Here is a 24772-nt window from a genome sequence, read left to right as displayed (position 1 = left end):
CAGGTAGGAGGGTACTCGGTGTGTCATCTGGAAAGAGGAAAGCGGACAAGGAGACTTGGTGGTGGAACGAGGAAGTTCAGGAGTGTATACAGAGAAAGAGGTTAGCTAAAAAGAAGTGGGACACAGAGAGGACTGAAGAGAGTAGACAGGAGTACAGGGAGATACAGCGTAAGGTGAAGATAGAGGTGGCAAAGACCAAACAAACAGCATATGAGGACTTGTATGCTAGGTTGGACACTAAGGAGTGAGAGGCGGATTTGTACAGGTTGGCCAGACAAAGAGATAGAGATGGAAAGGATGTGCAGCAGGTTAGTGTGATTAAAGATAAGGATGGAAATGTATTGACAGGTGCCAGGAGTGTGATGGGAAGATGGAAGGAGAACTTTGAAGAGTTGATGAATGAGGAAAATGAAAGGGAACGAAGAGTAGAAGAGGTGACTGGTGTGGAGCAGGAAGTAGCAGTCAGTTTCTGAATAGAACTAATAAAATGCATGTTTATTTTTTAAAGTCAGAACATGGGCTCTCTTTTTGAATGTGTAAAGGAATTAAACTTAAGCCCTGAATACCAATGAGGCACATGCAGAACAAATCTGGACTAGACTTGCACATTAACGCTGTCAAAATCAAATTTAATAGTTTTTCAAATATTTTTTTTATCTGTAACTCATAATAATGAGTAATACTCAGAAAGAAAAAAAAACAAAAAACAAAAACACCCTTACTTCTACTCAATAGATTTTAACTCATGTAGTTATTCAGGCCCTCTACTGAAAACCCAGAGGAACATTGGGGATTTAAATTCCAAACCAGCCTCACACACGAGAAAGCAACAAACAAATTTAAAGACAGGGTTCGTCTCTCGGGTGTGCAAATGACAGAAAGGTACAACAGCCAAACATTTTAAAAAACTCCTAATAAATCTTTAATTTGAGCTGTTTGTACAAGTGACAAATTACATTAAAACATCTATCTTTTTTCAAGGTCTAATATTGTACACCTCCCCATCTGGCTAGCAGGTTAGGGATACTGGCAAAACCAAACATACAATGCAATGGATATAAAGCTGCATATAATGGTACATGTTATATTATTGTACATTGTTTACATAAAGTACATCAGAAGAAAAGATTGCATTTATGAGGATGTTTTAATAGGTGACGCACGAGCCTGGAGGGTGGGGTGGGGGTCTGTTACATTAAAATTTAGCCTCCATAGTCAGTGTTGAGTTGAGACACTGCTTGAGACATACAAAAATAGATCGCAGTGAAGCACTAACAACTGGCTTATTTCTGAAAGTGTTCACTTTATTTTGTTGCATGGAAGTCGATGTAAGGTCAATTGTTGAAAGTTAAAAAAAACAAAAAAAAACAAAAAAAAACAGGGCAGGTCTAGTAACAATAAAAATAGTACTTCCCCATGGCTGTTAAAAAAAGTAAATAAATAGAAGCATTTGGTTAAATATAAAAAAAAACAAAAACAAAAAACTGACAAAACAAAATCTATGGCAGGCTTTAATATTTCAAAACAATTCCTAAATCCAGTACAATCTCCAGTAATGCAGTGCCAGTCTTTAAAAAAGCACCAATGTAAGGCACTGTTGGGTGATTTTTTTTTTTTTTTTTAAGTTTTTTTTTTTTTTTTTTTAAATCAACATCAGAAATGTGCATCATTTGTTACTTTCACACTGCAAATACTGAATCCAACTTTTAATTCACTGCATTGAAGATGTAAAAAAACAAAACAAAAACGAAACAACAAAAACAAAACACAAGCAACAGGGAATCCCCATAAATCAGCAGTGTCCTCACAAGGGCTGGAATATTTGGAATCGAGTGCCAGCATCCTCCCCCGTACTCTTTAGGACAGTTAGGAGTAGTTAGCGTTGTTACAAGAGGCGGATGTGATCAAACAACCAGTAGTGATGGGAAAATGGCACAAATGACGAGCACAGATTGTAAACTGAGACATCCTGACGTCAGTGTGCTTTTGTTGGTCATGCACGAAATAAAAATAAAATAAAGACATACAACACCATCCATTCAGAACAGATCACTTCGTGAGCGGAAACAGCAAAAAGTGACCCAACTTGAAAGAAGTAAATAATAAATATAGTAACAACAACTTGGGAATATACTGGATTATATGTGGAGAGGAAAGCTTCAGGTGACCGTTTACACTCCCTGACTCTCTTATATTGCTTGAAAGTTGAGGATTGTGGAGAAAAGAGGAAAAAAGGAGCAAAGACAGCGGGTAAATTGACATCCTCACTGTAGCTGGGTTCTACCATCTGAACTGCTGCGTGTTTCGATCTGTGCTCTTTCAGCCTCTCAGATTCTCTGCTGTGATAAAGTGAGCAGCAAGAATATTTTTGAATACAGAGGATGTAATAAAGCTTGTGCCACCATTCACGTGTATTTACAACACATCCTCCACAGGTCTGTTCATGCCTTCCTTGCTTGACTAAATAATAAGAATCATAATAATAATAATAATAATAACAATAATAAGTACATTGAATATCTTCGGGAAATCAAAATCCCCACTGTGTTGTTTTCGAAGCTTACACAGGGGCAAACAAACATGCAGTCGTTTCCATACAGTGCCCAGAAAACTTCCATCTTAGCAGATTGACTGTGGAAGAGAAGCAGGTAGGAGTCTCTGCACACAGCTTATATATAATCCACAAGAACTTTGCTTCCTTGTTAAGTCCATGTTGTGTCTAATACAAAGATTATACAAAACAAAAAGCATCAATGAACAGTTTTGCTTGCAATGATCCTATGTGGAAAAATTGCAAAACCAAACGAAGGGGGGAAAAAAAATAAAAAATAAAAATAAAAAAAAAAATACCCAAAGAGAAAAAGCTTTCCTGTGAAAGACTCAGGTCTTCCCTGTAAAGCAGTGAAGGAGGAGCTGAGGAGACACCACACAGGGGAAACACTTGATCTAGAGCTCGTGGTCATCTCACGAGAAGCCTGAAGAGCTGGCTGAGCCGTACTGCGGCAGGTGGGTTGTAGTGTTCGTGTTGCTTGTGGTGTTAGGGTGGAGGCTGGAGGCCTTGAGAGGCGTGGTGCAGCCATGTGCCTGTGGGAATCGCTGGTGGTATCGGTCAAGACGCAGATACTTCACCGTCACCAGCTTACCTGATGAACACAGAGCAGTAGCATGTCACTGAAAACTCTTATGAACTGTACCCTGTATTTTTAAAAGCTATCAACTTAGCTTATTGGATCTACTGAAGTTTTATATATGGGTGTTTTGATCAGTCCATTTTGCTCAGAACATCAGTACATGTACAACCATGCCAGAGCAGTTTATCAAACAGAACGTGACACGGTGCATTGAATGACCTAATTTCCCTCCAAAATGAATTTTCATCCCTGGGTTTCCAATTGAAATATTGTTGCAATGCAAACAAGAGGAAACCATGGACAGCCACCTTAGTCTAACACTCGCTCACACTTTTGTATTTTTTGTCCATTAAGCTACTCAAATCCAATTACATATACTAGAGATGACCTGCTTAATGTCAGACAATCTGCTTTACATTGTCTTTCACCAGTTGTCATACATCGAGGAACATACACCATATTGCCAAAAGTATTCGCTCACCTGCCTTTAGACCCATATGAACTTTAGTGACATCCCATTGTTAATCCATAGGGTTTAACATGACGTCGGCCCACCCTTTGCTGCTATAACAGCTCCAACTCTTCTGGGAAGGCTTTCCACAAGGTTTAGCAGTGTGTTTATGAAATACATAATAGTCAGTGCTCGCAGTCTTCGCTCTAATTCATCCCAAAGGTGTTTTATCGGGCTGAGGTCAGGACTGCAGGCCAGTCAAGTTCTTCCACACCAAACTCACTCATCCATGTCTTTATGGACCTTGCTCTGTGCATCTGAATTCATTTATTTGGATGAGTGAGCGAATACTTTTGGCAATATAGTGTATTTTGAAATCTTTGGTAGGGGAGTAGAGGTTTGAGGAGTTGCAGGTGAGGAAAAGGCGCTGGTTCGCTTGTGAAACTGATGCAGCACGGTTTCTGCATGGCCCCCCCCCACCAAAACAGATGAGTTGCTACTTCTGAACAAAACAAATATGGACTTTGCACATTCTGCTGTTCCCTGCTTCACTGAAATTTCGCTTAGTGCATCCATCCTGGACATCGCACTGCAGCTGCCGGGCCTTCAACTGCATCAAGCAGACCATCAAACAGACCTATCGGGCAAATGAGGAGGTGGAATGTGCTTCTTTATATATGAAGGCTGGTGTGCTGATATTTCACTGTTAAAGTTTCTATGTTTGGGCTGCAGAATATGTTTAACTGTAAACCATTTCCTCATTTGTACTGGTTGGTGTTTACATCCCACCTCAGGTCTCACTACAGCAATTAGAAGAGTAAATTGAAATAACCAGCTTAATGAGGAACTCGTTTTTGTAGCTGGGCATTCTAATAAACCATGGTTTATCTCTTACTGACCTACAAGCAAAAAGTAAAGCCTTAAGTTAAAACTAGAAAGAGATGGACCAGTGAGGCAAACCAACAGTTGCATTTATGCTTTGACTGCACAGACTGAAGTGTTTTTGAAGCTGCAGCTGGAAAACCGGATGAAGTGACTGACATTGTGACATGCGCCAGCTAAACTCAGACAGCTTTGTAAGACCAAAGGAAGGTTTATAGAAGTGGGGACAGACCTACTGTACAGGTAGGCTGCCAATCACTGACAAAAAGAGAAACTTTGCTGAAACATTAAAAATAGCTGAGAACAGTCTGAGAAAAGTCTCAGACTGTTCTGAGACTTGGAAGACATTACAAATTATAGGATGCCGTCCCCAATGAACTTGCAGACAGTCTGAATGCATTTTACTGCACGAGCGCTCTGCACCACTTACCTGCACTAGGTCAGTGATCACGACCAGACCTGCAGAACAGCTACCAAACAGGACAAGGACTGCACAGTGAGAACTGCATAAAAAAAGAATTTGTGCTCCTCAGGCCCACTCTGTACATATCAAGAACCAGGAAGCAGGAGAAAAAAAAAAAATCACCCCTTACACCTTGGACACAACCTCTTTCAGCCTCCCCCCTCTGGCAGGTGCTACAGAGTGCTGTGTGCCTCTGACCATCACATTCATTAAATCTGACATTGTATTTACCGCTATATTTTTGATATCCATGCTGTAATGTACACATTTCACATACTAACACTCAAGCACTGCATCCCCACATAATGACTAAAGGCGTGCGTGCATGTCCCTAAAAGCTATCAACAACCAAAGCAAATTCCTTTTATGTGTTAGCTTTTTTTTTTTTTGTCCTTTCTGCTTATCCTGTGAGTTCAGGTTAGCTGTTGCCACAGCTGATCATTTGTCCCAATGTTGATTTGGCACTGTTTTTATGCCGGATGCCCTTACTGACACAACCCTCCCCAATTTCCACTGGGCTTGGGATCGGTGTATGTATGCTGCTTGGGATGGGCTGTTGGTTCAGTGTATTGCACCGACATGTTTTCGGAAAGAGCGGGGCGCGAACATCAGACTCTAGGGTCAGTAGGTGGCCACTCTACCGACTGAGCCACTGCTGCCCCTCCTTGTATGTGTTAGTATGCTTGGCCAATAAAGCTGAATTTGTTTCTAGTATGTAAAATGACAATACAAATGATCTCATCTATGTTATTTGTACTTGACTGAGCTGCCACTATAGATACCTCAGTAGCCATTAAACTACTCTTAACTGAACACAAATCCACTCTTATACTAATTGAGTGAGCTTAAAAATCCTAAAGCAAGTCATATAACAGCACCTTGTTTACACCTGTAAACTCTAATACAAGCCAAGACAGCAACGCTTCTATGAATTAGAAGTTTTAAAGTTAAATCTGCAGACAGGGTGATAATTCTTTTATGCGTTCTGGTTTACATTAGATTGTACAGGTGTCTTATAAAATGGCCAGTGAGCACATGTATTATACTTACTGAATTGACACATAATCAGTCCCTCCAGGATAATTTAGTAGGGATGTATGTTGCAATGTTTTTTATGATGTTTTAAATTCAAGGTCAAAGAGAATTTACAGGGGCTTGGTTTAATAAAAAAAAAAAAAAAAAAAAAAACATTGTGAATTCCTAAAGGGATTAGACAAAGTGCTATTTCATGAGATGTACTGTTACCTAGAAATGAAATGATGAGATTATGGATATCAGTTTATCACACAACCCGAAATCACGTTGGACAGTGCCTCAAGTAACATATTGGCCAGAGCATTCTTACTACGGCGGGATGAAAAAAAAATGTGTCCCAGGAGTATTGTCTCCCTCTCTTGTTGTTGCTGACTAGGTTATTCTCTTTAATGAGACGAGATCCTGAATAAAGTATGGCAACAGTTCAGCACATTTCAAGTTTCACTTCCTAGGCTACGATGGCTGGGGACACTAAATGCAACCATGCAGAAAATCATTAGAAAATCGTCGCACTGACCTTTTCAGTGTTTGCAACTTACAACTTATATATGCTCTAAATTAGTCAAAGTGGTCGTGATAGTTGATCATCCAACTTATCATCGACACAAACCCTTTGTATTGTTTTTTTTCTTACTACTGATGCGTTCTGTGTGCAATTTACCATCAAACCAGGACCCATGAAGTGCTTTGAAGGCTTTCCCTGAGTGCTCTGCAGAAAGACACTTCACATAGACACAACCCTGTGGAGAGAGCAGGAAGCAGAACTTGAGGCCACTGAGCAGCACAAGAGGTGGGTCATCAACATGTGCTCAACAGTCATAGGGCTGAGCGCACCTCTCGTGAGTTCTTGTCGACAGCGATATGGACGATGCCGTCATTGTCGTTGCACTTCTCCAGGATGGCCTCATGGATGGCTAGATCCCAGTTCTCCCCAACTTCCCTGAACACACAAGCAGATTGACATCAGTGAAAACCCCATCAGTGGCAGCTTGTGACAGTTCATAAAGCAGGCAGCAGGGAGAAGTACTTACATGACTGGGTCAAACATATTTCTTATCTTAAGACAGGGAGTCAGGCTGTTGGGTGGAGAGTTTCTTCGGTCCAGAGGAAAGGCTGAAGAGGAGAGAGAAAATCAGCTTGTTCCTTCCAGTTCACATGCTAAGCAGTTAGATTTTTGTTGTCTGTCATAATGCAAACCCCAGATGAACACACTGCATTTGAAAAGTTTTTGAAATAGCTGAGTTATTAAGCCAGAAAAATAATTAGGGGTGTGTGTGTGTTTACCTTTTCCCTGCCAGACTTTGGAGGGCATCAAGGAGGCCTTGTCACAACTGAGAGAAGGCTGGATCCATCTCCAGACCAGGAAATCTGCGCCAGCAATCCTCTGGGTCTCTGTTTGAATCCTGGACTCATTGGCGGAGAGAAAACTCGTAGCTCGATCCCAAATCTTCTTCATTTTCTTTCTGTAGACAGGTTGTGTGCAGTTTGTTAGTTTTCATCTTTTATTAGCATTTGTTGTAGGCCAAGTATTAACTTCAGGCACTAATACTTTTTAATCTGAATTCAGATGAAGCTGTGGAAATGGTAGCACTGTACTCACCTATCCTGAGGCGGAACCAGGGAGTCTCTGACATGTGGGATGGGTAGGTAGGGTTTCAGATCCTGGTTCTCTTGACAAGCCTCAGTATGGCTCCTCAAAACATCTTAAAAGTTAGTAGGAATAAAGGGTTCAATGATGATAAAGCTCCAAACTACAACAGAACATTTTGTACGTACGTACGTACGTACGTACAAGTATACAAAGTATCTATATCAGCATTATGCACTATATTATGAGGCAGATTTAAGTTACACTAAAAAACACATCATAATATGCAAACAGTTTCCAGACACTTTTGTAAATGTATGAACAATCAAAAACTGAGCATCTACTATATAAAAAAAAAAAAAAAAAAAAAATCACATTAGACGTGTGTGTGTGTGTGTGTGTGTGTGTGTGTGTGTGTGTGTGTGTTACTCCTACCGATGATCCTTTCCACCATGTCATACATCTGCCTGGTCTCCTCCTCCTCTCTCCTCCAGCGGTACTTCATGTAGCAGACCACGCTCCATACTGAGCCTACCACTGGATACACGCACACACACACACAGGTTCAAACACAACTACAAGTGCCCGGTGGCCAAACAGTTACGACACACATCAGATTCAACAAAGCTACCCTGATTAGGACACATACAAAATTAATGTTTTTATATGCGTTACATAGGCAGTGTTCCTTATTGTACAGTTTATGAGTCAGCTCAATGCTGTTTACAATGTGTCCACAAAGCCATGGGGACACATTATGAGACCAGGAGGCCAGCAGTCGATTCACCTGCATCATGCAGGATGCATTCGGGCACAGTGTTAAGTGTAGGTAGCTCATCTATGTTTGGCCAGCACTCAGAACCCAACACATAATCATTACAACTTATTTGATTCACAGCATTGTTTTTTTTAAGAATTCAAACTTTTCTCTATACTTTTGTAAAACATTACTGAGAAAATTCAATATATTTATAATACATCTGGGAAGTAAAACATAACTGTGGAGATCTCTTCTAGCTTTATTTAGCTTAATGCATTAATGAGCTGTGATTTCTTCTCCACAAATCTCACCAACTGCAATGAGGAAGACTCTGCTAATGACTGTGAAGAAGGCTCGACGGAAGCGGCATGTAAAGGGCATTTTGGGGTGTGAGGATTCCAGTCGGGAGACCTCAGACAGATCACTGACTGGATCATCAGCTCCCTTCCCGGTCAGCCTGCAAAAACACACACACACGGACACACAAACAGTGAGTACAGACTTCACATGCACACACAATGAGGGAGGGGTAACATGTATAGGTATCATGTTTATTACCTTATGCCAACATCCTGGCCTGTCCGGATGATCCACTCCAAAGATGTAAAAATGAATTCTTCAAACTTCTGATTCTGAGCCTGAACATCACACACATGGTACTGAATTAATGATTTATCAACTTTCAATATTGGTGTCCTGCCGTATTAATACTGCATACTGGATTTTATTTTTGCTTTCTCTCCAGTTCTTCCCAGTAGAACATGTGGTAAATTCTGACATTTACTGGGCACGTGGAGGGTGATCATCAGTTACAGATGCGTATAAACCCATAGTGATTCACTCTAGACAGGAGTTTGAGATCCATTTCAACAATCCAATGCACCAATCCCTCTAGCAAACTCCAATGTAATACTGTATGCAAATAAGCAAATTCTCTGCCACCTTGAACAGCTAAACACTGCAGTGTAATTTGAAAGACACAGGGTGGGCAGGGTTTGTTGAAGAGGTGGGAATGTTAACGTGTGTACGCACCAGCAAGTAGGCATAGGCCTCATCCAGGGACAGACTCCTGTTTGGATGATTCTGGTCTCCACAGTCGTGCTGGCCTGTAATCAAATCAAAACATCTTTGATGAAAAGCAGCACTCTTCTGTTGACTGCATCAACACAATCTTTAACACATGCTCATCTATGGATTCATATTCATGTTAACAGTAGATGACTTTATAGGACTGTCCTAAAAGCTCTGACTTCTACCAGCTCTGGTGGATTCATGACCTCTCCTTAATACAGTATGACATGTTTTCCGATGTTTATCTAATTCAAAGAACTGACTCAACACTAACACGAAGGCATCTGTGATCTTACAAATAAGTGAAAGTACAAAAATCAGGAGTGAGAAAATTGACCGTGACAGCAACAGTACCAGCGATGTAGGCCAGGTGGTCGTGTAGACTGAGCAGCAGCTTTAGAATCAGGTCCTTCTCCTCCTTGCTCTGCAGAAAATGAATGTACAGTACAGTGGATACGTCAACGGAGTTGCATTTATTTTCAATTGTTAGTCTTTCACACTTTTATTAGAGGTGAAAAAAAATTAAATAAAACTCAAGCCGAAAAGCTGATGGGAAGGAAAATGTTATCATCTAGTGCGTTGCTCTTCCTATTCCTGTAATATTTGGTGCCTGCACTATCCAAGCCAACATAAACATTTCCTAAAGTCTGATCAAATATGTATCTGATACACAGATAGCAGCTGTAGCTACAAAATCTAACACCACTTTTTAACAATTAAATTACGAATCCTGTTTTTATTATGTTTAAGTAAATCGGTTGGAACGAAGACGTCACTCTATTTTGATCTAATGGAACTACAGGATAATTTTGTACAGGGGTGTAACAGAGTTTGAAATGTTCATCACAATTAATCTTTGGTAGACTAAGAACATAGGTTGCAGGCAACACGTTAATCAGATATGAGATAAAAAAAAATAGATCCACAATTGCTGATGAGGTTTGCCATTTTAAATAATGACAGCAACAGTCACTGCCAGCGGAAATTTTGTGCACACCTACGTATTTGCTACCCGTCAGTGAAGGTTGCCAGTTATGCAGGTGTTGTCATGTGGCAGCAGAGTTATCTCAACAGGAGTTCTTTCTTCTGAATTCGAATCGTTTTATCGCTCCTCCAAGTAGCTTCCTTTGTCTGAGAGAAAGCCAGCTAGAGGGCTTAGGTATACCATTCAGGGTGGTCCCTTTGTTTCCCCTAACCTGAATACTGTAGGCTTCTTAGGCAAGAATGGGACAGAGAGTGGTTCGGCTTTAACAACACCAACTCATCCCCGAGAAGAGATTGTTAGGTGTGGCTTCCTTAGTGGATCTCTGAAGTAGTCTTAATCTTCCTGAGGGTGGATGGATGGAAGGATTGGGTCTGAGGCCTCCTTTGCTGTCAAGAGAATGATTTTCAACTTGAACATATACGGCTTTTCTTGTTGCTCTCTCTTAACATTTATATTCTCTGTCCATAATGAGTAGATCGTCGTCCCAAAATGGAGAGTCCTTTGTCCTTCGGTCGAAACTACACTGGTGATTCTGGTCCTGAGGTGATGCTCCTCCTGTGCTAGGTCATCCTTCTGTGTTTGGCTCTCCAACGAAGAGCTCTGAACACTTTTCACTGCACTAGGCCACATTCACTATGTGAGCTTTTTGTGCTACCAGTAACGATAGTCAGAGCCTAACAAATACATGCATTTTGATGACCACTTTGTCTGAATTCAAATGATGCACCTTAATTTTACTGATTTTCAACATTTGCACAATACTTTTCACTCATCTGTGACTGTGTTATAAAGGGTCCTACAGCACTGGCATATTGAGATGGGAAAGATACATTGGAGTCCGGTAAAAACCATTAACATATTACAAGTCTAGCTCAGGACATCTCTACAAGCGATACCCCTCCAAACTTTGCTATAAGCCGCACTCAGTATCAGTTTTAACTGTTTTTACAGCTTGGATTTTTAGTTAACCCTCAATATAAAAAACGTAGATGGAACACACAAGAGAATGTGCATCACAACTAATATGAGAAGCTTGAAGGTCAGGAGAGCAAGTTAACTTTGTTAAATACGAAAGCACTTGAGCTGTGTTCACTGCTCACATCCATTATCTTTCCAATCGAATTCCAGGTTATCTGTAGACATTGCGTTTCCTGTGCTATACACACAGACAGACACACACACACACACACACACACAAAGAAACTTTTCTGGACACAAAACCAGAAGGATATCAGAGAAAAGTATCTACTTACATAAGAAGAGTCAAAGTCAGGGCCAAAAGGATGCCTCTTAACTGCAACAAAGCAGAAATACAGACAATCAAAATCCAGAGTAAAAGTAAAACTATGACATCTAAAACTAACCTGTAAAGACACACACTGGATTAGCAGAAGGAACAACTTGGTCTCTAACAATAAGAAACCATGTGTGGAGCTGTGGAATGTGAGCTCAGACATCACTACACCTATGACTCAGTGTCTGTACATGAAGCTCTACCCTTGAAATCTCACCACATCAAGTAAACAATTAACAACTTTTACAAGCTCACAGCCGTGTGACTAATAACACTGTTGGTTATGTGGGTGCAAAAATAGAAACCCCTGGACAGCAAGTAAAAGTAACCTGACTGGTTAGTGGTGAAATAACACCACTAGCAGTCATGTAGAGACTCAGCAATCCACATAACAGAATAGCAATAATAGATTTTGTATCGTTTCTATTAATTTTTTTTACTTGGCTGTATTCAAATGTGGTGGGCAAATATTACATATATTAGAAACACTTTTCAGACACCGTTGGTACAGAATAAACAGGATGTAAATGATGCAGGTTGGAACATTTTATGAAAGAAAGGGTAATAATCACCTAAGTTTTAAAAGGGAGACGCTAAACACACCAGTTACGTTTAGACACAGGGTTCAACTGCATTTTACTGAATCTGAATACAAATGCAGTTGTAAATCTGCTGTTAATCACCTGAATCTGGTAAAATTACAGGCAAGAGCACACATGCATTTCCTTTGAACAACAAGTAGACTCTCTGGAAGTGTGCAGAATGTGTCACACTGTGCATGTGGTTAGTTTGAAGGAGAATTATTCTACCTCTATGGCATCCGTGACACTTAAGGAGGGATGAATAAAGAAAATGTGGAAATGGCACATGTTGTCAGATACTTACTGACTCCGTCCACCTCAGAAGATCCAGAGCCTCTCATCCTAAGGTACATGAGACCCAGTAGCAGAAAGAAGAGGCAGGCCGCCGTGAGCAGGAACATGGACAGGTAGTGAGCGCTAAAGCTTCCAGAGGAGGCCACCTCTTCCCTTTTGAATTGCTGGAGCAGCTCATCCTCCGGGACAGACAGCTTCTGCTTGAGCGGAGCCTGGCTGTAGGAGTGGTTGGGAGCGCTGTGATTGAAGTGGTTTCCCCTGTACGTCGGGGCCAGGCTGCCGTAGTTGTAGAAGCGCGGTCTCAACCCAGTGCTGAACCTACTGCTTCTGGAGGCTCCGTCCTCGCTGTCGACGTGGTTGTTTCTACCGGTCTCTCCTCTATGGTTGTCGGTGAGGGACACGTAGATGGACTTCCTGGGAAAGATGTGGCCCTGCAAGCCCGAGTCTCTTCTCTTTAACTCGCCTTCCTCCTCCTCCTTCTCGTCCTCCTCCTCGTCGTCCTCCTCCCTCCGGCTCCGCACCATATTCAGACTCCTAGGACTAACCTCACTTGCTGCCCCTCCCGTCTGAGACCCCCGGGCGACTCCGAAGGAAGGGAACGCCACCTTTGAGTGGCCCCGTCTAGACTCCAGCCGATCCCAATGTCGGTCTCCGGTGCTAAGGGCCCCAACCTCCTCCTCGTCCGAGTCCGAGTAGTCCCCGGCTAGCTTGCTAGTGTTCAAGTGAGACGCCCCACAACCATTTAGCGAGCGTGCGTTCTTCCCCGAATCTCCCTTATAATCGTCCTCCTCTCCCGATTTGTCGTAATCCCCCCCTTCCGCCTCAGAGCTGGATCTGGCACGAACTTCCCAGCCCAGAGAAACACTTCTCTGTCCACCCGGACCTCGGGAAGAATTGTTGCTATTTAGCGTAACGTTACTCCCAGCGCCATAACGACTGCTCACGGTCGGCGCTGTGACGGGTCTTATCTTTGGGTGTTGCTGAAAACCGGAGCTTCGCTCTGCCCTGCCGCTGTGACTGAGGCCCTTTCGTCTCAGTGGAGTTTCAGCGTCTGACTCGTCGGAGCTGAAGCCGAGAACGGAGGACTTCCGGCTCGGTCTCCTGCTAGAGCTCAGGTGCGTGACGTCATGGCTGGCTGGCCTGGATCCCGCCGTGTTGCCGCCGTCAGTGGTGCTGTTATTGGCCCCGCTGCTACGCGTTTTAACCGGCCTGGAGCCCCGCTGCTGTTGCTCCTCGCGAAGCTTCTTCAGTTTCTTCAAATAAACCGGGCGGGTGTTTTCGGTTACCGGACCTGGGGTAATACCATAACGCTTTAACTCAGAGAAAAGCTCATCATCCGTTAACTGCATTGACGCCATCTTAGACAAAACTCTCGGAGAAGGTTGTGAGCCGGAAATGACGTCGCGTGAAGCGGCAGTAGAGCTACTGGGCTGCGTTCACAATCTCAAGTGCGCTGTTTATAAACCATAAAACTCGTGGCGTTAGTTATGATACATTTTTCAGATTTAAAATCTTTACTAATGCGTGTAGAATTTATAAGGTAACATTAGTTAAAGAGATTAAAGTAAATAAACGAGATGGAAAGGTCGAATTTAATTTACATACACAGTAAATTCGAAAAGTTTGAATTTATGTAATTGGAAGACGTCTCAAATGGCCACAGCCTATGATGAAGGATTTTTTCTCAATTACTAACTGTACATACTATATTAAATATATATGATTTACAAATGGTAAATTTCAAATCGCAATTTATCCTAATACATCTCCAGCAGTTATGGAGTTATTCATTATTATATCTAAAAATAACTGAGTTTGTTAAATTTATCAGTAATAAGTTTGCATATTCAGTCTGACTATATAGATAACATTCTCAAAAATATCCTATACATGGTCAATATTATCATTATTATGGGTGAATATCATATAAACTCAAGTAAAACTATACTTGCTTATGATTTGTGTTCTATGATTTGTGTTGACGGTCTCATCACAAATAATTTATGGATTCATTTGTCTTGTTTTAGGATTTCTGCCGGGTTTTATGTATTTTGCCATCGTATTTAATTGTATTTTTAAAGCTCCCCGAAAGAGTTGTAACATAATTATTAAATAAACAATAATAATATCTAAATTCTCGTGAGATTTGATGTTTGAGATATTAAGCCTTCCCTGGATCATCACTGAATAAGTATTTGTGCAGTTAACATAATAGACACCGATCATGAAGAACTGATATTTACTTGCTCTCAAAGGTAAAATAACTTTCTCTCGGATCTTGTAAATATTTAATTACAAATGCAGCTGCCATGGCGACGCTTTGCCACTAGATGTCGTTGTATGCGTCTTAATTCTTCCAACTCACACCCCTTTACTGTTCTTTCTTAAACTACTCCTAAACTACATTTTACACAAACCTACAAGCGGCTTAGTACATTGCGGGATGATTGTAAAATATAGCATGTGGGGTTCATTACAAGACACCTTTTAAATTTATCTTTTCAGGAAATGAACCTCTTGCATACAGAAAACACACTAGTAGATGTTTGATTGCTGAATAACAGCATTTATGTAGCAAAAATGGATTTTTTAAAGTATCTTTCCAGTCAAGACCCCAGCAAGGTCTGTCACCGTTCTGCTTTGTCTCACAAAGGGAAAATCTGTCCTATATTATTGTCTTAATGATTAAACAGTCTGTTGGTATGTTGGTGAAGATTTTTCTCTCTTCTTTTTTTGTGGAATGTTAATAACATAGCTGCAATTAGTGGCAATAAAGAAATGGCACGTGCAAATAAAAAAAAACACAAAAACTGTAAGCCCCGTTAAAATGCTTAACATAATTTGTAGTTTTAAGCGGAAAAGACCAGCAATTTATCTAAAACCAGAATTACAAACTCAGCGACACAATTACATAAATCTGCTGCTAATCCATTACCAAACAAACCAAGAGTCAATTTCATCTCACGTAACTGAAAATGTAGCTTGCGAATGAGAAACAAAAAATATTGCACATTGTCCTACTAGTTCAATCATTAAGAAGAGTAAAATCAAATGCCTTTGGAACATTTACCCATTTCCTGATGTTTGAGTAAATTAGAGCGGACAGACTCATACACATTTCAGCTCCGGATCCAAAACACTATGCGGTTACATTTACACCAGTAAAATTATGTACAATCAGAGATATTAAAGGTTGACTTGCTTTCTCTTGTTCAACTTTGGAGATTACATGCTTTTGTGCTTTCAACCTTTCCTCTGGATTTCTCATATTAAAATATGTCTGATTCCAGCTGCTTTTCATCAAGTTCAGATGTCATCATCTAAAGGAATTCTGGAAGCGGTTGACCAACATCCCAACCTGTACATTTGAGCAATGAGATGAGTCAGCTAGAAGCAGACGGATAGTTTATTCCATCTGTCTTCCTATATTATTCTGCCATTCAACGAAAATTAGTGAAGTCACAGTTAAACAATCCCCAAGCATGCACTTGTTGAGGTGATTAAAATGACCATACAATTGCACAATCTTGTGGCTATTGTACAGCATTTACAGGTATAAACTTTGACAGCAGAACACTGATGGAATAAGCTAAATACACATTTTGACATTGATAACATTCAACAATAAATTTAATTAAGATTTTAAATTAGTGTAATTATATTTCCGATGCCCCACCAAAAGATACAGTTGTACATAAAAATATACTTTTAAAAAAAAGTAAATGTACTGAAACAGAAGGGTAATCAGAAGCAAAACCCGGTAAGGCGGCTGCTTGGAAAGTGTTTACCAAGCACCGATAACGATTATTTATGAAGAATACTTAACTTCAGTATCGTAACACAATAACACAAGGGGATCACAGCACGGGCATATCTGCAAATTTCCAGAGGGGTTTTATGATAGACAACAATCCGTCAGAGCTGATTAAAGCAGCTGCTTTCAGTGCTTCTTCATTGAGTCGAGGAGACGCAGGATGTGCAGGAAGAGGTTGACAATGTCCAGGTAGAGGTTGATGGAGGCCAGGATGTGCTCCTCGGGGGAGAGCTGCTTCATCAGCAGGTGGGTGTCATAGATGATGAAGCCGCAGAAGACCAGAGCCCCAGCTCCAGCCAGGACCAGCTCTGTGCTGTCACTGTTGAAGAAGAACTGCAGAAAGAGGGAAATGAGCGTGCAAAGAGACTCACCATCACCATCATGGAGAAGCTATTTAAAAAGAGGGTATCGCTGTTCTACAGCCTCTGCTCCTGGTCTGGGCAACTAATCAATCAAACATCAGTATAATTTCAATTTGTTTGTTTTCAATTATTAATTATGTTTTCAATAACCATATACAAATTGAACACAACCGGTCTGTTTGTCCAGCAGTCGTAACTAGTCATGAACTGAACTGGAGCAGTAAAGTTAACAACAGCAAAACTGTTAATACAGCCAGTGTAAAACCTTCCACTTCTTGCCCCTGATGAACTCCTTTGTTGTTTCTGCAGTGTGTTTTGGGTTATTAACTTGCTGCATCAAGAAAGATATCACAATCAGTTTGTTCACATCTTTCTTTAAATTGACATACAAAATTCCGTGGACATGTGAGTCCAGTTTGCATTTGTTGTTCATCGGGAAAATGAATAAGCCCATCCCCGAAGAAGCCATGCAGAGCCCCAAGCCATGACATTACCTCCACTGTGTTTCACACATGAGTCTGTATGTTTTGGATCAAGAGCAAATCCTTTTTTCTCTCATCAGTCCGTAAAACTTTAAGGCTCACCTATGGTTTTCTATTTGGTCTACCTGTTCGACGTCCATTACCACAACATTGTTTGGGTTCTTCTTCGGGACATTCCAAATGGTTGTACTGGCTATGGCCAATGTTTGTGCAATGGCTCTAACGGATTTTCCATCTTCTCTCAGATTCACAATTGCTTGGTTTTTACCCATTGACAGCTCTCTGGTTTTCATGTTGGTTACACCTCCTAAGTGTAAATGCAGTCTGAACAGGCAAGACCCAAATCTGAAACTGAGCGTAGACATTCAGTCCTATTTATTGTTTTAATAATCAATGTCATAAGACATACCTGGGCAACAAAACATCTTTCAGTCACATGGTCCATTTTTCATATTCCAATACATTTTTGGTCTTCGGGTTCCCTCTGCGTGAAGTCTATAGCTTCTTTTAATGGCTTTTTGTTTAGATGCATTAAATGAGGTTATGATCAGCAGCTACACCACTATAAGTAAAAGGCTTCTGTAGAAGAGGTTCTCCTGTTTCATTTAGAAATTGAAGGTTTAGTTGTGGTGATGTTTCAGTGGTAGAGCATTGGATTGGGATGCAGAAGGCCGTGGGTTCAAATCCTACCCCGACAGGTGTGGCCCCCTCCAGTCATCAATGGCCACCTTGGTGCCCGTCCTTAGACCGAATAAAATGGGAGGGCTGAGGCAGAAATCTCATCCGGTATAACAACTCAGGTTAAATCAACATGCGGAACATGTTCCGCTGCAGCGACGCCTGAAGGAACAAGCTAAAAGCCGTTGATCTTTGAGTTATGGTGATGTTTCAGTCATGCGATCATGATGTGGTTAGTTTCTTACCTAATAATACCTTTTACTTCTGATGATTGTGTTTAAGCTTCAAAAATAATAAGAGTGGTGTTCAGGTTATCTTGCTGTACAAATTGCGTAAGTATCCTAAACTTCTGTTTGTCACAGTGCTTATTTTCAGATTTCCATACTCCAGAGACCAGTTTAAAAAAAAAGCTCGGGTTTAGGGGGAAGAAAAAAAATCCTAATCCCAGAAAAAGAAAGGGGCAGTACAGGTTTACCCATCTTAATGTAGATGTGAGCTTAGTCTGCTCATTTTGTTTTTCTTCATTTCTCTGATGCTGTGTTCACACTGACTTGAAAAAAGGTTTCTTGCTGATTTCACTATGGCCATTTCTTTGGGTTTCAACAATAAACAAACTAATACTAAAAACTAGTAGTTTTAAATCTAGTTCAACTAAAACGTTAATCTTCATTTAACCAGTGTTTTGGGGTTTGTTAAGTCTTCAGAATCACAGATCCTGGAATAACATAGCCACAGTTACAAAACCCTAAATGTTTGTTTTCCGTCTGAATGCAGACTCGTTCTCTTTTTCCAACAATCCAGTCTTTTTTTGTATATCTTTAATAGGAAATAGACATTCACTCACCCTCATGAAGCTTGCGATGATAAGGATCCACAGGCAGGCAAACAGTCTGTGAGATAAGAAAAGGCCAAATACTATAAATCCGATAGTAGCTTCCTCCAGAAGAGTAAAAGGGCAATGTGTTAACACTGTGGAGATTATGGTTACATCCTAAATTCTTTATTCAATAATTTCTTTGCTCCTAGATCTTCACTCTGTCTGGAAGAACATGATAAAGTTCTAATATCTGGGTAATAAATCATTTTTACAAAAGCTTCATAAAATATTCTAATCATAACCTGGATTATAACAATTTCTAATAAAAAAAATAAACAGTTGACTTAATAAATAGCCTAACACACACACAAAATGCAGATTAAGCTGGCTGACAGCCTATGCACGAGAAACAGATGCTACTTCATATGATAATGCAGTAGAAAGGATGTCCTATTTCTCGTGTGTCCAAACAAACAAATGTCAGAGTTTCAAAAACCTTGACACACTTACCCTGCTCCCAGTTTGCTAAAGTCACTCTTGGACTGGAAGGTGTAAACCGTCAGTCCAGCAAACACAGCACAGGTCAAGAACAAGGCTTGCAGTACAGTGGAGTATTCATAAAAGGTCACTGTGTGGAGAAAAAAAAAAACTCTAATAAACTTTTTAACATGCTCAGAACACTGAACTGGCAGATAAATTACTTACCAGCAGTGGCCACAGATATTGCCTCCAACAGAGTCTGCAAAAAAAAAAAAATCACAAAGATAAAATTATATGCTAAACTAGGAGCTGTTATTAAATACCCAACCACTGTAACAGTCGCAAGGCAGCTGGGCTACTTAAAAGAACGTGAACAAAAAATGACTTACAAATGCAAGAAGCAGGTAGAGGTTTACTGGATGTTGTTGCCTGTACATGGCCAGGGCCAGCAGAAGAACCAGAGAACCCAGAGCAGAAACCAAAACCACAGCAGGACTGAGGAACAAGTCATACCACAGTCAGACAAACATGGCCTTAAGAGAATTAATGGATCATATCTACAACACAACCAACAGCTCTAACATCAGTTTTTATGTATCGATACACATAGTGCCTGGCTTTGGAGACATAAAACTAAATATTTGATGTAATGGGGCCTAGGAGCTGTCATATACCATCATCACATTTCAAGTCTTCGTCAGACAGGCCATTCTCACCTGGCATGTACAAAGTCCTTGATGGTTTGAGAGAACATGAAGACGGCAGAGGTGGCTGTGGTCAGAATGATCTGCAAGCTCAGGAGGGTGTACACCTTCCTTAAGAAGTCTGATCAAGAAGCACAACAGTATTCACATCGGATCCTTCGGCTGGATATGTACACACTTCTGTGTTTATGTGTACGAAATATACCATCAGCTACAATGACAACTACCTAACATTTGTTCAACTTAAACCCGGAACAACTATTCCTTACTGTGTGAACCTGTGTTAACAGCTGGTTATGGAAAGCGAAGTAACTGTTATAAAAAAAAAGAAGTCAATATTTCTACACAAATAAATGTTAGCTTAGCGTTAACAGCCCTTAGCTTACGTGTTAAGCGCTGTCAACATTTACATTGTGAAGCCTGCTTCACTTACCCATTCGTATCTGGACACTTGCTGTGGCAACATTTGTACCATAGTTGAAGTCGTCTTCAATAGAAGACCTCGGGTATTTTTCAGTACTCATCGTGATACTGTGTCGTGTTACGAAAGGTAACGTTAGCTACTGTGAGTTTGTGGGAATAAAAAAGAACTACACTCCACTCTGCGCCATTAAAGTACTGACTGCTGGCTACGTCCAACCCACAGGGCGCATGCTCAAACGTGACGTCATCAGTGGAGGAAGAACTACCGGTTTTAAACGATTACATATTCTGTCCCATATTTGCGTAGGAATCGCTATCAATAATGATAAAGACTCCAGATGTTCACTATTCTTGACGCTAATTAGATATAATCCCAAAAATAGTTTGCTGAATGGGTGTAAAATACTGTGTCTTAGCGGAAACATTTCATTACTAAAGCAGAGGGAATTTCCAGACTTAGTTATGCAACCTTGTGTTTTGATATAAATAAATCAATCACCAAAGCAGTTGATAATATGTTGTACAAATAAATCCATCTGGAAAAATACAACCTATCACTTCAGAAAATCAGTTTTAATCATTTTTTACAACCATGGTAGACTTAACTTTTAACATCTCTGCTCTTAAAAAAAGTTAAAATAAATTGGATCAAACTATTTTATATTAAATAAAACAACTGATATATAATTAAGTCTTAATTTTTCAAATCACCAGAACCCCTTTTGCCCCCCTTGCAGTTTGCTTGTAGAACCAGTAGGGGGTGCAAGATGCCAACCCAATCCTCCACAATTTCAACTTGAAGAACCTGGAAGGAAGTTGAAACCACCTGCACCTTCTTAACCTCTGCTCCTTGTAACCTCACCTTTCCCCCTGGGTCTCTCTCATTGACACACATGTATTCTGTCTTACTGCGGCCAAGCTTCATTCCTCTGTTTTCCAGATCAGACCTCCATCTCTCTAGATTTTCCTCCACCTGCTCCCTGCTCTCACTACAAATCACAATGTCATCTGCAAACATCCACATCCACGGAGATTCCTGTCTTACCTCATCTGTCAGTCTGTCCATCACCAGAGTAAACAAGAAGGGGCTTAGACATAATCCTTGAAGCAGACCCACCTCCACCTTGAACTCCTCTGTCACACCTACAGCACCTCACCACTGCACCACTCTAGCATACTTCTCTGCCGCTCCAGACGTCCTCATCCAATACCACAGCTCCTCTCTCAGCACCATGTCATACGCTTTCTCTAAATCTACGAAGACACAATGTAACTCCCTCTGACCTGAGTCTGAGTTTTTATAGCGGATGCAATTTCTGCCTCAGCCCTCCCATTTTATTCGGGCTCAGGACCGGCACCAAGGTGGTCCTTGATGACTGGGGGGGGCCACACCTGTTGGGGTAGGATTTGAACCCACGGCCATCTGCATCCCAACCCAATGCTCTGATCTGTACTTCTCCATCAGCATCCTCAAAGCAAATACTGAATCTGTAGTATCTGCTCACAAATGCTCACCTCTGCCCTGCTACTCTTTCCCACAATTTGTTTATATGGCTCATCAACTTTATTCTTCTGTAGTTTGCACAGCTCTGCTCATCTCCCTTGTTCTTAAAAATTGGTACCAGTACACTTCTCCTCCAGTCCTCAGCATCCTCTCACTCTCCAAGATCTTGTTAAACAAACTAGTCAGAAACTCTACTGCCTCCTATCCTAGACACTTCCATACCTCCACAGGTTTGTCATCAGGACCAACTGCCTTTCTACTCTTCATCCTCTTCAATGTCCTCCTCACTTCACTCTTACTAATCTTTGCTACTTCCTGCTCCACACCAGTCACCTCTTCTACTCTTCGTTCCCTTTCATTTTCCTCATTCATCAACTCTTCAAAGTTCTCCTTCCATCTTCCCATCACACTCCTGGCACCTGTCCATACATTTCCATCCTTAGCTTTAATCACACTAACCTGCTGCACATCCTTTCCATCTCTATCTCTTTGTCTCACCAACCTGTACAAATCCACCTCTCCCTCTTTAGTGTAAGAAAAAGAAAAAAGAAATACTAGGAACTTAAACTCCTACTAAATAAACAAAAGAAAAAAATATTATAAACAAAAAGCTAACCCCATCTTTACGAAAGAGTTTCTGCATGTTAGGGTTACAAGTAGAATATAATTTGCAACATATTTAACAATGGTGCCTGGTGGATTGGCAGCGAGAGAGAGAGAAGAGGCCGTGGTTGAACTGGAAGACACTGGATTTAAACCTTCTGATGTAAAGGGCTGCAACACATTCAGCTGCTGGGCTCATCAAAACACAACATATATCACACACATACAGAAAGAGACCCAAAAAAAGTCCACAGGTAACAGTGCATTAAACAAATTACATTCCGACTGTGGTCCTAACACAGATTACAAAGTCATCACAAGATGTTGCCCACCTGAGTGCTTCCACGTCTGCTCTTATATGTCACCCTATTTTCCTGCCGCTTCTGAAAGTAAGTGTTTACTACAGCCATTTCCATCCTTCTCATCCATCACATTCTCATCACCTCTGTTCCCTTCATCTACATGTCCATTAGAATCTGCACAAATTACCACTCTCTTATCTAACTCACTCCAGAATTTCTCCTTCTCTTCTAACTCACATCCTACCTGTGGGGCATAACCACTCACAACATTGAACATCACCCCTTCAACTTCCAGCTTCAGACTCATCAACCTGTCTAATACTCTTTTCACCTCTAGAACATTCCTCACAAAATCCTCTTTCAATATAACTCCTACTCCTACTCCATTTCTCTTCCTATCTGACCCATGGTAAAACAACTTGAACCCTGCTCCTAAGCTTCTAGCCTTGCTACCTTTCCACCTGGTCTCCTGGACACACAGTATATCCACCTTCCAAAAAAAGTACTATTTTGATCTACTAAGTATAATATAAATATAAAATATAATTCTTTGTATCCCTCCTGAATTCAATTAAACTGCAGCAGGGATTTGTTAGGCTGCAGTTTTTTTGTCTTTATCTTTTTACTGCAGTAGACACAATACAAAGCTGGCAACACAGTTTAATACTTCTGTAATAAACTGCTTGTCTTTTCTTACCAAATCACCAAGGCTAATGCAAAAGAGTAAGAAACATGTTTGTCCTGTTTTTATCTCGGTGAAATTCCGCTCCGGTTTGGTTTTAGTTTTGATTTCAAAGAATACACCAGCTCTGCTGCGTCCTCCACCGGGGTCACCGTGGTAATGTTACACATGTAATGAGTTCTGTTTTTGGAGTGATGTGCACCAAAACAACTTTCCCAGTGAATAAAACAACCATCCCAATTTATGAGACATGGAAAAACTGAAAATACCATTTGTTTTGTGGTGACATAGCTGGTAAAATGTTAAAATAGCTGTGTGGATCATAGTAGTTTGGCAACATTTCCCTCTTTGTTTTGCCTTTAGCTCCACCCATAGTTCCGGTGTACAGCCATAACCGGCGTGGAAAACACCATTATCTGTCACATGAGGGATTTTCACCCTTCTGACATGATTCCTTCAACTCCAAACTATCTTAAGCGCTGATATCTTGTTGCATCCAACCTTCTCAGTTTTATAAAAATTTGAACAAATGACAAAAGGCATTATTTTCAAATATCTTTTCTTGACACCACATTGTTGTTTTCTTAGACTTTTGCAGGTTAGACTTTAGTGACTATGGCCCAAAATTTGACGAAATCGACACATGCTGACTTTTTTTAGTGCAAAAAAAGTATTCCCTAACCGAGTTAAATCAAAAGTGTGTCAGTTCTATTGTTAGAATGAGAAAAATATCTTGTAAAAAGTATCAAAGTATCTCGTTATATTCCGAAAAGATTCTCTTTATACAAGATAGTGAGCGAATATTCTCTTTTCAGGGTGGCAACATTGCACTGCCACTGATACTGTATGTAGTGCTACCAACTGCCAACAAATGCATTTTGTTCATTTTGATTTTATATTTTCTATAGTCAAATAGGTTTCCAATGAATGAGAATGATATAGAGAGGGGACTGGAGAATGAGAGACCCACACCACAAAGTCTTTAAGTGCACTCCTAAAACTCAACTGGACCCAACTTAATCACGTGTAAAAATTCTCGAAAACATATTTAGAGTTTCAGGTGTGAAAACACCCTTAAAAGTTCAGGGCTATCTTAATGTAAAATCCGCCTTCGAGGGTCTTTCTAGTGGCTAATAGGTGGCAAACAGTCATCCCTCTCGTGCCTTCAGAGGGATTTAAATTTTCTAATTTTATGTGTCCTCCATTCGGTTCCCGAGTGCAACTGCTGTACTTCACGTCCTGGTGCGGTGATATTTGTAAGGCACCACTGCTTCAGTTATCGTGCATGATTACATTTCAGTCTGTCCATGAAATTTTTTCGAATGTCGGGTTCAGTAAGCAACAACAACTGAACAAAGGGTGAATAAACTGAACCTTTCACTTTCA

The 24772-nt window shown here is 40.6% G+C and overlaps 2 protein-coding genes across 2 annotated transcripts; both read right to left on the bottom strand.

Moving 5' to 3' along the window:
• Window positions 1-1283: 1283 nt before the first annotated feature.
• On the bottom strand, window positions 1284-13903 carry lemd3 (LEM domain containing 3). The gene is made up of 13 exons (XM_067490185.1): window positions 12546-13903; window positions 11620-11660; window positions 9736-9805; window positions 9343-9416; window positions 8869-8948; window positions 8622-8767; window positions 7986-8087; window positions 7563-7665; window positions 7247-7425; window positions 6994-7075; window positions 6797-6902; window positions 6624-6702; window positions 1284-3143 (listed from the first exon to the last, which is right to left on the bottom strand). The coding sequence occupies exons 1-13, from the start codon at window positions 13891-13893 to the stop codon at window positions 2965-2967; spliced, it is 2589 nt and encodes an 862-aa protein (XP_067346286.1). The 5' UTR covers window positions 13894-13903; the 3' UTR covers window positions 1284-2964.
• Window positions 13904-15352: 1449 nt separating this feature from the next.
• On the bottom strand, window positions 15353-20528 carry tmbim4 (transmembrane BAX inhibitor motif containing 4). The gene is made up of 7 exons (XM_067490187.1): window positions 20306-20528; window positions 19885-19993; window positions 19558-19663; window positions 19394-19427; window positions 19199-19316; window positions 18716-18761; window positions 15353-16682 (listed from the first exon to the last, which is right to left on the bottom strand). Exons 1-7 carry the CDS (start codon window positions 20394-20396, stop codon window positions 16476-16478), a joined length of 711 nt encoding a protein of 236 aa, XP_067346288.1. The 5' UTR covers window positions 20397-20528; the 3' UTR covers window positions 15353-16475.
• Window positions 20529-24772: the final 4244 nt, after the last annotated feature.

The sequence above is a fragment of the Channa argus genome, chromosome 21 (genome assembly GCF_033026475.1).
Source record: "Channa argus isolate prfri chromosome 21, Channa argus male v1.0, whole genome shotgun sequence".
Lineage (NCBI taxonomy): Eukaryota > Metazoa > Chordata > Actinopteri > Anabantiformes > Channidae > Channa > Channa argus.
The sequence above is the reverse complement of the archived record's forward strand: the minus strand, read 5'-3'. Positions and strand labels throughout refer to the sequence as shown.

Bases quoted from the DNA above. Each gene is read 5' to 3' on its own strand.
- lemd3 (XM_067490185.1), bottom strand. From the start codon at position 13,893: ATGGCGTCAATGCAGTTAACGGATGATGAGCTTTTCTCTGAGTTAAAG. The intron at 9,417-9,735 runs GTACTGTTGCTG...ATTTGATTACAG, and splicing joins CCACCTGGCCTACATCGCTG to GCCAGCACGACTGTGGAGAC. The intron at 8,088-8,621 runs GTGAGATTTGTG...GCGTGTATCCAG, and splicing joins AGTCTTCCTCATTGCAGTTG to TGGTAGGCTCAGTATGGAGC.
- tmbim4 (XM_067490187.1), bottom strand. From the start codon at position 20,396: ATGAGTACTGAAAAATACCCGAGGTCTTCTATTGAAGACGACTTCAAC. The intron at 19,428-19,557 runs GTAAGTCATTTT...TTTTTTTTGCAG, and splicing joins TCTACCTGCTTCTTGCATTT to ACTCTGTTGGAGGCAATATC. The intron at 19,317-19,393 runs GTAAGTAATTTA...TTCTCCACACAG, and splicing joins AATATCTGTGGCCACTGCTG to TGACCTTTTATGAATACTCC.